The sequence below is a fragment of the Trichoplusia ni genome, chromosome 25 (genome assembly GCF_003590095.1).
Source record: "Trichoplusia ni isolate ovarian cell line Hi5 chromosome 25, tn1, whole genome shotgun sequence".
In the NCBI taxonomy this organism is placed as follows: Eukaryota; Metazoa; Arthropoda; class Insecta; order Lepidoptera; family Noctuidae; genus Trichoplusia; species Trichoplusia ni.
The window spans coordinates 145,194-162,388 of NC_039502.1; the positions used below are offsets into that span (position 1 = coordinate 145,194).

Sequence of the window (17,195 nt, forward strand, 5' to 3'; positions counted from 1 at the left end):
TGTATCGAAAGAAGACCCATACAGATAGATACTTAAACGGTGAATCTCACCACCACCCTAAACAGTTAGCTACCGTGGGAAAATCTTTGTTTCAGAGAACACACGGACTCTGTGATGACAGACAACTTGCCGCTGAGCTTCAACACGTCAAGCAAGTACTGCGAGACAACAAGCTCCAAGTTCCACGGCCCCGTCACAGAAACCGAGTGAAGCCAGCCACGGTTGATCGTTTGCCTGCTGTACTACCATATGTCAGAGGAGTCACTGACAAGATTGGTTACATCCTGAAGCGAGCTTCAATTAAAACATACTTCAAGCCGCCCAAGAAGATTAGCCAGTCCTTACCATCCGTCAAGTGTCACATACCTCTACAAGATGCAGGAGTATACAAACTAGATTGTGACTGCGGCCTCTCTTACATCGGTCAAACCAAACGAAGCATAGGGACCCGCGTTAAAGAACACATAGCTGACGTCAAACACCGCCGCTCAACGAAGTCTGCAGTCGCCGAACATGCTGAAGATTCCAGCCATTATATTAGATTTGACCAACCACAGATCCTCGCTAAAGAATCCAAATTCCTACCTAGGATGTTTCGCGAGGCTATTGAGATTGAAAAACACCCTAATTTCAATAGAGAAGATGGCTGGAAGATATCACCTACTTGGGATCCAATAATAAATAAACTCAAGGCCAAACCCAAGAGCAGCGCTGCAAGACATCAAGACACAGTGAGCTCATACTGCGTAGGTCGGACCACAAATAATTAATTAAAATATGAAGGTAGAACGAGCAACATCTTCTGTCAAGACGAACGCCATCTCAGTCTGCCCGTGACCATGATACCTGCAAAGGTTTCGAAACGTCGGGAACTAAAATCTAAAATTAAACCGCGATAAAATCTGTAAAAGTAGTTTCATTTCAAAAAAAAACACAGTGAAGATGGAGAACATTCATAATATTTTACAAAATATAACCGACTATACATATGTGGAGTTCTTAAGTGGTATCGCCAGTAATCTTTAAATTTAAATACTCTGTATCTTATGTTATTTTTACAGGTTGTTAGGAAAATCTGTTTCAATGTGTTTACACTACATGTCAGGTTCATCATTAAAGATGAACTTTCTGTTTAAGGCCCATGTCGAAATATTCTTTTTTTCCTAATTATACGTATGATTATCATTTAAACTTTTGTTTTAAATTTATGATATATACCTATTATGTTAAGCTCCTTTTTTGTCATTGTCTTAGAGATTGTAGTCTTTGGATCAGTGAGTGAAGCGATCTCGGGACCTTAAAGCACTCCGACACGGACAGGTTAGGTTAAAAGGGTGTGGCGGAGTCTAGTGAGCGAGCGAAGCGAGAGAACACAGACTCCGCCACACCCTTCGTGGTTATTTTTTTTGTAAACCCTAGAGCCTTAGTACTTCAGTAGGCTCCGACTACGCTTTTTGGCAACTTTTAAGTGTTTTGACCTAACCTGGTTTACAAAAAATCGTTTTTCTCGGAAATGGTGGCAATTTCGGGATTTTGTACTTCGGGATTTTAAACTTTCGGGCAAATGAACTTTCGGGATTGAAAACTTGCGGCCAAACAACCATTCGGCGTTTTAATTATCGGGATTTCGTCTATCGGTATTTTAAAATTCGGTCTATTAAAATTCGGGATTTTGATACGTACCCATGAGGCCTGGCCTGGAGTTTTGGGTAGACACGGTGCTGGCAACATGAATAGCAATGGTCAACTTTTGCTTAGTCTTTGTGCTCAGTACGGCTTGGCAATTATATTGCCAACACTATGTTTAGACTTGCCGCCAAGTACAAAACGACATGGATGTACCCAAGATACAAACACTGGCATTTGATCGACTATGCTATTGTGAGGCGAAGAGATTACAGTCAAGTGCAGATAACCCGCGCTATGCGAGGTGCGCACTGTTGGTCCGACTACCGCCGGTCTCAGACAAGAAAGCTTACGTACTTAAACGTGGAAAAGCTGAAAGATCGTGAGGAAAGGGAGAAATATGCTGACTCATTGTCTAGAAAAATGTCATCCACAACCGAAATAGGTAACGTTGATGCTGCCTGAGGAACTTTAGCATCTCAAATCTTAGACACCGCTTCAACTGTACTGGGCAATAAATGCCGTCGAAATGAAGACTGGTTTGATGAAAATGATGAAGTTCTGCGGGCGGCTCTTGATAAACATCAAGACCTTCTACGACAGCATACAAGGCGAAGAGGAAGCATTGCGGATGTCAAAGCTAGTGACCAAGAAGTGTGTAGGCTGACTCGACAAATTAAAAACAAGTGGTGGCGGGACAAAGCTTGTCGCATGCAAAGGCTCGATGACACAAACCAGCTAGGGGAGTTTAACAGTGAGGTGCGTAAGCTGATTTGCACATCCTACCACACAAAGACTCTTTTAAAGTCTCTTGACGGTAGGCACCTATTGACAAACAAGGAGGACGTGTTAAAACGCTGGGCGAAGCACTTTAACACCTTGCTTAATGTGGATCGATCAGCTGATCTGCACAGTATTAGTTTAATGTCATAACTCTCTTCTGCCATTGAACTGGATGAGCCCCTGCTGCGTGACGAGGTTGTTTCGGCCATTAGACAGCAGCAAAACAATCGGGCGGCTGGCATTGACCTTATACCGGGAGAGCTGATTAAGTACGGCGGAGAGGAGTTGTATACGTCGATATGGAGATACTTTGAACGTATGTGGGAAGAAGAGCGCGTTCCCGATACTTTTAAAGTGTCGCGAATTTGTGCTCTATACACCGTGATTTTTTAGTCGTCTTAAAAAAGCAGCCCAGTTCATGTATCCAACGACTAGAACACCTTCATGATAAAAAATAGGTATTTATGAGATTTGAATAAATTTAAAATGCAATTTTTATTCAATATTATGATGCAATTCGTAGTTTTTTAGAAACACAGCTCTGTTGCGAGCGCGGTCCGAGCCTTGTAACAATGGCGAGGGGCGCGGGCCGCGGCGTTTTTATCATTTTTAAGAGTATATTCCAGATTTCTCTTGTTTAATTTTTCTTCGTACTTATTATCTTAGTTGATGATAAAAAAATAATAATCGCGCCTAGGGGTATTTTACGTCAGGCGGACCTGGGCTGCTTTTGTAAGACGACTAAAAAATCACCGTGTATAACCGCTTGAATGCCCCGTAGACTACCAGTCTACAAGATTCTGCAACTTATTTTGCCCCGTAGACCACTAGTCTACAGGAAACGGGACCATTACATTGCCCGTGTAGACTAGTGGTCTACAAGCCACTCGAATGTACCTTCCTCTTGATTTATGGTTTGCGTCCGTCTTGCTCGTTTATTAGTGTGTTTGTATACATCTATCCTGCTTCTTTGATAAATTTCCAACCAAACAAAGCCAAAAACCCGTATACCAGTCCTAGAAAAAAGTGAAAAAAAACAAAGTTGAAGTTGCCATTTGTCAGTCTGTGCTTCTCGTGTGGTGACTTTGTGTGTTGTGCGGATTTTGCTAAGAATATTAATATTTTCGGTGAGTATTTTTACTTGTTTTTTTTTTTATAATTATCAAGGTAAGTAAACAAAAAACTGTAGAAATAACGTTTTCAGCGTGAAACACAAAATTTGTCCTTTTCTGAACACGATAAAGTCGACGGTATATTTTTGGCGCGCGCTTCCCGACAAACGCAATAGTTTTTTCTTCAATTTTGATATATTTGGGCTGTTTTATTATTCTAAATACTACCAAAATTATTTTTTACAATAAAATCATGTAAATTCTAGCCGGGACGATAAAATTAGAAGCAATTCGAGTCAGAAATTTTAAAATCCAACTGACAAGTGTTCACGGTGCAGTTAAGGTCATTGCACACCGAGAGATCGCGTGATCCGGAATCTGAATCCCGATCCGGTAGATGTATTTTTCTAAGCGATTGTGTTACTTGTGTTAATTTGGCTTGTGAAAATGCTTCTGAATGTTTTTTTTTATTTATCTTGGTTCATGATGCAGTTAAGGTTTGGAGCTGACGGAGTAATCGCGCGTTTCGGACTGTTTTTTTTTCTATAAGCTTATCCGAAATTAATCGTATTATTTAATTTTACTACTTGTGAATGTTAAATGCTTGCTGCTGGTTTTTATTGTTTCGCTTTTATATATTTTTTGCTGTTTATTGCATGTGACGCAGAAATTGTAAGCCAAAGTTATTATGGAACCACGTCGATGCTTAAGAGTGGCGAGAGGACGGGGAGCTGCTCGAGATGGTGGTAGGAGGGGTGTCAGGAGTGGTAGGGGTGGCCGTAGGCCACGCTGTACCCGATCTTTGCCTTTTTTATCGTAAGCAATATTAAATTTAAACTAAATCATATTTTGTACGTAAGTAAAACTTCCGACATTCATTTTTTTTATGTTTAGTCCTGGAGATAAAAACGCACTTCTGCCAGCAGTGGAGCCTATTCCAGGCCCATCTGGACTTCAACAACGGTAAAATCTACATAAATAATATTTATTGTATTTAATTTGTTCCAGTAACATTCATTCAATTTTGGATTTTAGCCCTTCTTCATTGGCAGAGCAACTTAAAGTGGTCAAGATGGCCAAGCTAACCGACGAAAAGCATTTCTGACCGAGCAACAAAAGAGGAGCTGGTCAGGTTGCGCGACGCTTAACAAGTAGGGAATTTTAAAATGCCGGGAGCTCTAGAACCACAGTAAGTAAATTTAGAAATAACTTTAATGTTTTGACTGCTCCTACTCATACGTGAGCTTGTTAGCGTCGAACATGTGCATGGTATCAGGTCAGCATTTTTTTATTTGTTTACAGAAGAGGAAGAGGAACGGGAAAGGGCAAAGGAAGGGGCAGTGGAGACTGGCGGATATGGAGGCCATGCCCACTTTTACCCGGAGTTCCAACTGTCCCTCCTCCTCATATACTTCAGCCCTGGGAACTACAACGCTTTGGTACTGGTAAATATATAATACTTTATTAATTTCCGTAGGTACTTCGGTCATCTGTCAAAATCACACTTGAGTCAAAACTCAATCATGTTTAAAGTTAGCCATATTATGTTGTGTTAATTCTCTCTAGTATATACGAGTATCCTCGTTGCTATATTCCAGATGTCAGTTTTTGCTCTGGCTTACATAGTACTAACTATATTTTTTTTATTCCAGATATCACCGTGGAGCAGGACGAGGACATCATCGAGGGCACACCTCCCGGCTGCATAAGCCCGCCGCGGCATGTCACAGGTAAGGCTAAAATGTCCTAAAGCAGATGTCAGTTTTTGCTCCGGCTTACATAATACTTACTATGCGTTTTTTTTTATTCCAGATGTCAACGTGGATGAAGAGATACTCTTGCTTAAGGCCGTTCCTACTGTTGGGACTCCATCTCAAGCGAAGTAGGTTATTTTGTTTCTGTAATAAATGAATGTGGTCGCTTCTAAACTATTGACAGGAAACGCAAAATCCAATTTTCGCCCTCGACGGGGATCGTGCAGAATATTGGATTACCTCAAAACATCATGCCAGCGGAAATAGAACTTCTGGGATTTACACCTTGTTAGTTGATATCATATTTAAAAAAAATGATTTCTTTTACTTTCAACTTGTTTTACTACAAATTTATAACTGTTTCAGCTACTTCCGGTATTCGGACCGCGCCTGGCTCTGGAAGAAGTAATTATAGTATGGGTAAGTTTAAAGTATTATTTGAATTTCATGTGTCGCCTCCATAAGATGATAGGGTGGACCAAATCCTAAAATTTATTTTCCTACTTACAACAGATATCGATATCGAAATGGAGCGAGACTTCATAGAGCCTGGCGAAGGCAGCGAAGTTGATGAGGATGATTTTGCCGGTATGATCGATATTTCCCTGAAACCGCGCCAAATCGATGATTATCCGATGGACTTAGACGGTATTGCTGAACATGATGTAGGTGAGGCGATACAGGAGCTCGATAAAGCTGCCGACGAAGTCCTTCGAAACGTTGTGGGACCGGAAGTGGATCTGCTTGATTTTGACTGGCGAGGCGATCCGGAAAATTTTGAGTCGGTCAGGGAAACATTTACTGTGCCGTCTACTGGACCAACGTTTGATAACGCCGATTTAACGCCCTTAGATGTTTTTTTTTAGATTTGGGATGCAGACATTATTGCCTACATCGTTCGCGAAACCAACCGCTATGGTGTCCTTCTAACAAGGTTGACTATCCCATCTAAGCCAAATCCAAGGTTAAGCCGTTGGAAAGACGTCACCAGTGACAAAATCCTACGGTTTTAATGTTTCAGTCACTGGTTGTGGATTCTGTAGAGAGAGAATACTGGTATCCCGTCATTGAAGAACTGAAAATAGGCAATTTTAAAGAAATTATGTCGTTTAACCGTTTTGTCGTTATCAAACGTTGTCTCCATTTCATAGACAATGCTACTTTGCCCGTGCCGTCCACCAAAAACGTACTTGAGCAAAACATAGCAATTGACGAGTCACTCCTTCTTTGGAAGGGGCGGCTCACATTTGCGCAAAAAATTGCAACTAAAAGAGCTCGAGTAGGTATAAAGACTTACGAATTATGTGAATCCAGAACTGGATATTAATGGCGGATGGAGGTCTACACGGGCAAAGGGCACGTACATGTAGTGCAAGACGGGGAGCCGGAAGACCGCGGGCAAGGGTCTGACGAGCCGGAGAGTGCCACGGCTCAGATTGTGCTGAACCTAACGAGACCAATTTTTAATAAGGGCCATACCTTAATCATGGACAATTTTTATAATGCGCCACTTTTGTCTCGGATTCTTAAAGTTCAACACAAGACTGATTCAATACTCTACGACTCAACCGAGAGTTTGTCCCCGAAGCTCTAAAATAAAAATCAAAAAGAAACATGAGGTAGCATTCAGCACGACCAAGGACCTGAGTTTGGTTGTGTGGATGGACAAAAACATTGTAGCCATGATTTCTTCATTCCATCCCATAAAAGGCGGCGGATTTGAGAAGTACGGTAATTATAAGCACAAACCGCAAGTGGTGCTTGATTACAATCTCTCAATGGGCGGCATCGACCACAAAGACCAAATGCTGTCTGCCTATCCCATTGAGGAATCACGTAACATAATCTGGTACAAAAAACTCTTTCGCCGACATTTAAATGTGTCCATGCATAATGCCTTTGTTTTGTTCAACCATAACCGCACTCACGCCCTTGGTCATCGAGAATTCCGCATGCAGTTGGCAAAGCAACTGCTGCTTTACAGCAGATCAGCAGCACCTTCCCTGGCTTTAGCACCGGCGGCTCGACCAGCACAAGCGGCATGCATGCAGAACATGCACTTGCCAGCTAAAAACACCAAAAAACAGCGCTGCAAACTCTGCTATGTTGCCAAAGTGCAGCGCTCAACGGTATAGCGGTGTAGCACCTGTAATGTTAATTTGTGTATCGAAGGATGCTACACCGTATTCCATTCAAATCTAGCACAAACGCCCGCCGTTTAGTTTTTTTTTTGTTAACTCCGGATCCGACGATCCGACGATTGGATAATATATAATTGTATTTCTTCTCTGGGGAAAGCTGCCAATTTGCGTATCTACATATCGGTATATAAGTACCAGTATCTGTTGTTCTGGTCATCATCAGACCCAGGAAATTTTCCACAGAGAAGTTGCTACATCTACTATAGTATTTGGGTGGAAAATCGACTTCAATAACTTGTTCCGTTCCCCAGTTCCAGTATCTATTGTTCTGGTAATCATCAGACCCTGGAAACTTTCCACAGAAAAGTTGCTACACTAACTGAAGTAATAATTAACTTTAGATATTTTCAGACAGTCAACAACAAACAAAACCGACCGACAAAACTCCGGATCCGGAAAAAATAGCGATCCGGAACTCACTCGGTGTGTAGTGACCCTTAAATTTTGGTGTAGCCCACCGATTTTGTTGTTTACTCTTGATAATACTTTTGTAATAAAGTACAATACACAAGTGTTATACAGGGTGTGTCGTAAATAGTGGTCCATAGCTAAGGATTCGACGTACCAGTTAATTAACTGTAACACATATTTTTTTTAGCCATTTTTACCCAAAGGTTTCAGAAAAAAAATGCTTTTTACCTTTTTTTATAAAATTGTTACCCTTTATTACAAATTTTGCTGCAGTTTCTACAAAAAACGTACTTTTTTTATTCTGTTTTCTGTTTGTTACAGCTGAATACATGACCTATCTTAAAAAAATACTGATTTTTATGTAAACTGGAAGCTTTTAATGAAAAAACGGCTTTTTTTCCATTTTGGACCCAAATTTATAATAATCATGGATATTCAGATGCGATTTTTGTAAAAAAATTGTACTGTACTGTCAGTGCCCATGAATTTTAAAATATGCCTACTTAATACCGATTTCAAAATGGTATTACATTAATGGATCCTATCGTAAAAAAAAAAGTTATGGCTATTTTAATAAAAAGTAACAACATTAAAAAATAAAAACACATTGTACAAAGTCATCATAATTTATTAATAATCTTTGACACGATTATAATACTAATAATTTTACACAAAATGTTCGAAATGGCCCCCATTTGCAGCTATGCACGCTCTGCATCGTCGAATAAACGACCGTTTAACACGTCGAGCAAATCCGTTTTCTTGGATTTTCCTAGCTGCTATTTGGATTCTAGATCTCAGTTGGTCTAAACTCGTAACTTGCTCCTTGTACACTTTTTCTTTTAGACAACCCCAATAAAAAAAATCAAGGGGATTAAGGTCTGGTGAGCGCGGTGGCCACAATATTGGACCTAAGCGCCCTATCCATCTATTCGGATATGTTGCATTAAGGTGCTCTCGAACACTAAGAGCATAATGCGCGGGACAGCCGTCGTTCTGCAGGCACATGTCTTCTCGAACTTCTGGAGCGACATTCTCTAGAAGTAAGGGTAAGTCATTCCGCAAAAAACTTAAATACCTTTCACCGTTTAAAGTATCTGGCAGCTCATGTGGACCGACTATTTGTCCATTAATGATTCCGGTCCAAAGGTTTATTTTAAATTGATATTGCGACCTATCTTGTCGTATGTTATGTGGGTTTTCCAGCTGCCAGCTATGTAAATTGTGTAGGTTAAGGTATCCATCTTTTTTGCAGGATGATTCGTCGCTCCATAATATTTTATTAAAAAATTGTGGGTCTTCTCTTATTCTGCGCAGCATTTCCCTACAAAATCTTACTCGTAGAGGATAATCCCTTGGTTGCAGCGACTGTACTCTTTGGTAATGGTACGGGTACAGTTCATGCCTTTTCAGAATTCGGTGTACAGATCTTGTAGAAATGCCCGTTCTGCGAGATAAGTCACGGGCCGATAATGTTGAATCTCGAGTGACTAAATTCAATACCTCATCGTCGTTGTGTACCCGAGGTCGTCCTTCGCTTGCACCGCCTACGCCCGTGCCAGGTATCCTCCCCTCGGTGTATGCGTTATGGACTCTCCCAAAAACCCGATGGTCTGGATGTCTTCGATCAGGATATCTCTCTCGATAAAGTCGCGCTGCTTCTCTACCCACGCCTCTGCATTCACCGTAAATAAAATGCATGTCAGCATATTCGCGCGGAGTATACTGAGACATTTCGTATCCGTCACTGCACTGTAACTTTGTAAAATTGGTTGAGCAAACCCAAGTCCAGAAAACGTAGCCAATATCGTGGAGATCACCAAAACAACAAGTCCAATCAGTAAACAAAACAGAGTCCAAGGAAATAGCAATGAGAAACGGCAGAGTTAACACAGGTAGAACAAACACGATACGCACACCAAGCACGGGATCGTACTAAATCATGTCGAAATTTTTGGAGATTCTAACGTTAGTAATGAAAGAGATAGCAATAATAAAACATATTCTTTCCTTATCACTCTTGTGGTGTGCATACCACTGTAGTGCCGGTAGGAATGCGGGGCGCAGAATTACAGGTAGAGCTCGGGCGCAACAATGAGTTTTTTTCTAAGAATTCGGGGTACTAGTTGACCTTTTTTTTACCTGGGACATGTTTGCGCTTACAAAACAGATTTTATAAGTTAAATTTTAATAGGATTTAATACAATTTGCATTAATATTGACGTAACAAAAAATACATGGTATTTAATTGAAAATCCTCTTTATTACTAATAACTTTTTTTTTAATGATAGGATCCATTAATGTAATACCATTTTGAAATTGGTATTAAGTAGGCATATTTTAAAATTCATGGGCACTGACAGTACAGTACAATTTTTTTACAAAAATCGCATCTGAATATCCATGATTATTATCAATTTGGGTCCAAAATGGAAAAAAGCCGTTTTTTCATTAAAAGCTTCCAGTTTACATAAAAATCAGTATTTTTTTAAGATAGGTCATGTATTCAGCTGTAACAAACAGAAAACAGAATAAAAAAAGTACGTTTTTTGTAGAAACTGCAGCAAAATTTGTAATAAAGGGTAACAATTTTATAAAAAAAGGTAAAAAGCATTTTTTTTCTGAAACCTTTGGGTAAAAATGGCTAAAAAAAATATGTGTTACAGTTAATTAACTGGTACGTCGAATCCTTAGCTATGGACCACTATTTACGCCACACCCTGTATATGTCGGAGATGAGCATGAGAATAAATAACTAAATCATAATTAAAACCTCATTGGTGAAAAATAGTTCGCAACCTCATTCATAAAACCTATATAGTTACTGTTCGCGCCAATACTGGCTGGTTGTAAAATAGAAGCGCGGGTATATTTGAATTTAGAATAGTGGATTATAAGTTTTGAAGATGGTCGTGTTACTAAGTGATTATTGCGTAATATTGAAGTAAGTAATTGTTGAGGCGTAATTGATGATTGTGTTGTTAATATTGTGAATATAGATTGTGTAAAGTAACTAAATAATGTGTAATGATTGGACAGCGCAAGGCTGGAGAGTTTGTTGCGCCGTTTGTTCTCTCCAGCGCGCTTAGCAAGCGGTGACGGGCGGGCGTTATTGGGAATATGTCCAGATAGGGTTAGGATTAAACGATAATGAGATAATGAGGCGTGAATGTGTGTTTTATTGAATACCCTATCCCGATGTCGGCTATCCTGACACCCAAAAGAGAGCTACGTCAACATCAGAATTGGGATGGGTCGACGTTCACAAGATAATTTGAGCTGACAATGAATATTGGAGAATTACATACTATGTCGCTGCCTTCCAATGCGTACTACTTTCAAATCTACGACTAAATCGGAATTCTGGCAAAACGAAAGGATTAAAGGTTTGATGGTTATTGTACCGAGTAAGTAAAAAAAAAACTCAACGCAAGTAAGTATAATGATTGTAGCCATGAGGCGAGGTATCGGAAGTTTAAACAAATTGTCTTGAGTGTGATTCTTGTGTGGTTTTAATGTTGAAAACTAATGATTGTTCTTATTACAGCGTGTCGTCTTATAATGTAAACTTCAAGGGACAGTTACTCAAGAAGCAAACTATGCCGTCCGCTATGTCTGTACGTTAAAAGCATCGAGGTAAACTGGTGCGGAGTGCAGAGAGTACGAGTCGAGGACTGCAGTGAGAACTAACTTGACGTTGGTGCTTATGGTCGAGCTGCCTGCAGGATCACAACGGTGGGTCGATTACAATTTATTTTTGTTAAGGAGCTGCATATTAACTACGAGTTAATGAGAGTTCTGCTATGAAGTTGGCTATTTAAGATTTTAACGTTATTGTTTTGCAATGCGGGTTGTGTACAGGACAAATTGACTGACATGTTGAACAAACCTAGTTTGAGATTATTTTGATTAAGCCTTGAGAGGTTGAGATTCTCTGGTGGTGTTTGTGCCGAGGTTTTTGAAACCGGATGGAGGTTACGTGTGTTGGTGACCGGATAGAGGTTACGTGTGGTGGTGACCGGATAGAGGTTGCCTACTGTTTGGTAACCTGAGGAGGTTACATGGTGTTGGACCGAGTGAAGGTCATTTGGTTTATGATTATGATTGAATAGTGGTGGTGAACATTTTCCAGAGTTAATCGAATTTGAGCACTGTTATGTTTAATGAGTTTCTTATTATTTTAATGACAATAGGGGTTGATCCACATGTCAATATTGTCAGCTATGCGTGTTGAGTATTAAAATTGTGAGTTAAACTTTGTGGGAAAGAGTTAGTTACTAACTCAAGTAAAGATTTTATTCAAAGTAACTGTATCTCAGATGTATGTTCGAGAACTAAGTACCGTTTTATGTAGAGAAAAAGGTTGAGAATTATGATGGTATGGAATCTTAGGTCATTGGTCATTGGTCAGGATCGAGGCAGAGGCCGTAGTGCTCTGGCGGAGGTTAGACCGATGCAGAGGCCATGGTGGCTCTGGCCGAGGTGGAGACTGAAGCAGAGGCCTGTGTGGCTCTGGCTGAAGTAAGACCGAAGCAGAGGCCGTGGTAGCTCTGGCGGAGGTGGGGCTAAAGCAGAGACTATGGTGGCTCTGGCTGAGATCGGGTCTTGGAGAGACCATGGAGTCTGGTGGACTCAGCGTTCAAATGGAATGCGTGTGGGCCTTGTTTGACTCAGATTCCTGCTTTGAGATTTGCGATTAGTTCAAGTTATGAGTTGCTGGTGGCAACAGTAAGATTGTAGAGGTACTTGGTTGCTCTGACATTGGAAAGGGTCTCCAGTAAAGTAGATGAAGCTGTTGAGATAAAGTTAACTTTTATAATCAAGATAACGAATGATCCCTTTGGGTCAGGAATGACCGAGCGGTGAGTACTGCTGTGATGTTCTTCGTTACAGAATGGACACACGAGGACGTGTGTATCGCAGGATGGCCGTGTCGGAGATGAGCATGAGAATAAACAACTAAATCATAATTAAAACCTCATTGGTGAAAAATAGTTCGCAACCTCATTCATAAAATCTATATAGTTACTGTTCGCGCCAATACTGGCTGGTTGTAAAATAGAAGCGCGGGTATATTTGAATTTAGAATAGTGGATTATAAGTTTGAAGATGGTCGTGTTACTAAGTGATTATTGCGTAATATTAAAGTTAGTAATTGTTGAGGCGTAATTGATGATTGTGTTGTTAATATTGTGACTATAGATTGTGTAAAGTAACTAAATAATGTGTAATGATTAGACAGCGCAAGGCTGGGGAGTTTGTTGCGCCGTTTGTTCTCTCCAGCGCGCTTAGCAAGCGGTGACGGGCGGGCGTTGTTGGGAATATGTCCAGATAGGGTTAGGATTAAACGATAATGAGATAATGAGGCGTGAATGTGTGTTTTATTGAATACCCTATCCCGATGTCGGCTATCCTGACACCCAAAAGAGAGCTACGCCGACATATATTATAGAAAGTATATTAAATGTTCTATTTTGTATAATTATTCTTGTAGTTATATTGTATATTTTGTAGAACAAAAAGTCTATAAAACTACAGTGATTTTACTGTGCGAATGAGACCTGCAGCACAAATTTTAACATATTTCAGTAATGGCTAATGCTATCGATTGGATTTTTGTATATTTTGTAAGAATATAAGATAACCCATATTATACTACTTAAATTGTAGGCCTCAATGTGATATTTGCGCATCTGTGATGATAATAGTTTGTCTAGAATTACGGCTTGCGCCGCCAAATTTTTATGCAAAATAAAAGAGCTGTAAATAAAAAAATTGTAGGAACAGGTGTATGTTTTTATTTATTATCCTCATGTTTATAGTATATATATTGTAATAAAAAATAAATAACCCTATGTTATCGCTTTAATTTTTGAGGTATGATCGTCTAAACACAAATCGTGCCCAAAAACGCACTAGCTCTGTGTTCAACCTATGGTAACTTTACATTGTAGTCAAATATTGATAAACAAAGCACTTAAATAAATAGCTTGGTTCATTCTAAACATAAAAAACATAACACTTGACAGGGTTCCAATAACAAGTTGAGTCATAATGAATGGTTTCGTCGAACTCGAGCCACGCCGCACGGCACCTCGCTAAGTAGCGAATACGAAGGGGCAAAGTAGATTCACGGCGTTCGGCAATCGGGGCATAGTAGTGTGCAGGGCGGGGGCCGGGCGGGCGCTCAAGCGGATAAGAACAAGGGCAACCGGTCTGACTGCAACACTTACCGTGGTATTTCACTCCTTTCGGCCCCTGGGAAGGTCTTTGCCAGAATTCTTCTGAATCGCCTAAAGGCCTTATCGGAAAAGATTTTGCCAGAAACTCAATTTGGCTTGCGACCTGACCGAGGTACATGTGAAGCAATTTTTGCCGTACGGCAAGTACAGGAAAAGAGCAAGGAGCAGGGTCGTCAACTGTACCTCTGTTTTGTTGACCTGGAGAAAGCTTTCGATAGTGTGCCTCGTGAAGCGCTTTGGATGGTGCTGGGAAAGCGCGGGTGCACGGAAAAGTTTATAAGACTTCTTAGACTACTGCATGACGACATGCAATGTTGTGTTCCCGTAGACGGTGAACAGACAGAATTCTTCTCCGTTACTTGTGGAGTGAAGCAAGGATGCGTGTTAGCACCTACTCTGTTTGCTTTATACTTTGCGGTGGTGGTTAGAGAAGTCTTACAAACAGTTTCCCAGGGAGTCCGCATTTGATTCCGCATGGACGGCAATCTTTTCAACTTGGCTAGACTTAAGGCTCGTACCAAGGTTTCGCATGCACTGATCTCCGAGATCATGTATGCTGACGATCTGTGCTTTTTAGCTGAATCCCCAAACGGCCTGCAGCAGCTGATGTCCGGTTTCCACCAAGCCTGCCGCAAGTTCGGCTTAAAGATCAGTGTCAGTAAGACGGAAGTGATGTATATAGACATTCACGGTCGTGAGTCACTGACCATAAAGCTTGGCCAGGATGTGCTAAAGCAGGTAGACAAATTTCGCTAATTAGGGAGCACTGTAACATTTAAGTGTGACCTTGATGCTGAAATTAACAGCAGGATCGGTACTGCAGCTGCAGCATTCGGTAAGCTGCGTTCCGAGGTTTTCAGTTCACATGACCTTAAGTTGGCTACCAAGGTTTCTGTTTATATGGCAATTGTGCTGCCAAACCTCTTATATTCTTCCGAGACGTGGTGTCTATATCGTTGCCATATACGTGCTCTTGATCGATTCCATCTAAATCCTGAAGCATCATGAAGATCAGATGGTCCGACAGAGTACGAAATACCGAAGTCTTGCGGCGAGCCAATGTTGGTGGCATTGAGGCTTACTTACAACCGCCGGCAACTTCGGTGGTACGGTCACGTGTCGCAGATGTCGGATGAGAGTGTGGCAAAGCTCATCTTTTATTCTGAACTGGAGCTTGCCCTCCAAGCTTAAGCAGGGCGGACAACTCCTCCGGTACAAAAATGTCCAAAAACGGCATATGAAGAGATGCAACATAGGGCTTCACGGTGGGAGCATTTGGCAGCACAGAGGCCAGAATGGCGCACAGTGGTAAACAACCATGTACGGGATTTCGAAGTCCAATGTAAAGTTGACCTTGACGCTAAACGCGATTGTGTAAAGGCCCGCCCACCTGCTGCTATTTCCTAACACTATCAAGACGGTAAACTCACCTGCCCTCAATGTGCTCGGACTTTCATCGCAAAAATAGGGTACATTAGCCATCTACGGGCGCATGAACGCCAAAATACCAATTAGGAGCTGAAGCGGTCGCCATGGCCGAAATCGGACGGATTCATTTATTCATTCATTCAGTACACATCATTATTTCTAATTTACATTAATGATCTTTGTAATTTAGGTATTGAAAACGGCAAAATTATTTCATACGCTGATGACACGGCTCTGATTTTTGCAACGGAAACAGTTCAAGATCTATACAAGTACGCTCAAATGGGTTTTAATGTCGTGAATAATTGGCTACATTGCAATTTACTAACCCTAAACGAAACTAAAACTAAATTTATTCACTTTTCTATGCGCACCACATTTATTTATTTATTTATTTATCTTCAAATATTTACCATTACAGGCTAACCCAATGCGATAAATGCGCCTTAAAAACATTAATCACTCTTAGCCAGGCCGCACACCAGCGCCACATGCTACACGTATCGAACATTTACGTCGCCACAATCGTTGCGCTACAATTCAGCTTACTACAAATGTATTGTATATACGCACATCGGTAGCGTGGCACTGCTTTCAGCATGTCGATATCATCTTCTGATGACGACGATTTCTTGATGTGGCGATTCATGAGAAAAAAAGACGTTATTGTGTTCATCCGTTTAATCAAGATTGCACAAATTACGGAAATTACAAAATTTCACAAAAATTAAAGTCCAAATAATTTCAGTAATCCGTCTGTTACTATAATCATTGAGTGTATGATTGTATAATATAGGGTTTTTTTCGACCTCTGCAATAAATTCAACGTAAAATTCAATGTAGTCTTTCATTTTTTCAAACCAACGCGAGACAAAAAACGAACAGGTTCGATCTTGAATTATTGTAGCGCGGATGACGCTTCGCCACAAAGTGCGCCCGCTACAAATGTGTCCTCGGTGTGCGTGCTCACGTAGGAATATATGGGGGCGTTAAATGTGTCGCATTTCAAATGTGGCGCGACAGTTGTGGAGAAACAATTGTATGCCTGGTGTGCGGCCTAGCTTATAACTAATCCTTCTAACTAATAATGAACAATGCATTCCTTGTGAATTCACTCAGAGAACAACAAAACAAGTCCGTTTCACTCGCTATGAGGTTGAGCGTGCGGAGTGCGCGCGTCAGCGGCGCCTGCTTTAAAAGGTTGGTCCGAGCGCGCGGCTCCACTAGCAGTCGCGGCTGCCGTCGTCGCCACACGTACCTGTCCGGAACACACAGACTCACCTGATCAAGAACAACTGCATTCTGCACCTTCCCTCTCAGTACTTTAAATATATATGTGGCTAGTGCCAGATCCCTCCTAACCCTTAACTCGTTGTATTCCACCATACCCAAAATAAATAGGGTTGGGTACATCAACGGGTAAAAGGGATTCCGTAGTAGCGCATATATAAATATCTAATAAATTTATTTTGAACCTTCTCCAGCATGATACTATATTTAGCTTCATGCGGAGCCCAGATGACTGCATTACATTCTAACTGGCTCCTCACCAATGCATTATATAATGCTATAATAGCTTTTACATTCGTAAATCTTCCGACCGTACGAAGCATGAAACCCAAATTTCTATACGCCCT

General features: G+C 40.8%; 1 protein-coding gene across 1 annotated transcript in view; it reads left to right on the top strand.

The window, feature by feature from the left end:
• The window catches only part of LOC113505236, a 16,976-nt gene extending 1,027 nt beyond the window's left edge, over positions 1 to 15,949 (top strand). The window contains 7 exon segments of the mRNA XM_026887853.1: positions 1,691 to 1,783; positions 1,786 to 2,790; positions 14,089 to 15,124; positions 15,127 to 15,218; positions 15,220 to 15,303; positions 15,305 to 15,383; positions 15,386 to 15,949. Of these exon segments, the coding sequence (XP_026743654.1) occupies positions 1,691 to 1,783; positions 1,786 to 2,790; positions 14,089 to 15,124; positions 15,127 to 15,218; positions 15,220 to 15,303; positions 15,305 to 15,383; positions 15,386 to 15,645 (2,649 nt within the window). The 3' untranslated portion in view covers positions 15,646 to 15,949.
• Positions 15,950 to 17,195: the final 1,246 nt, after the last annotated feature.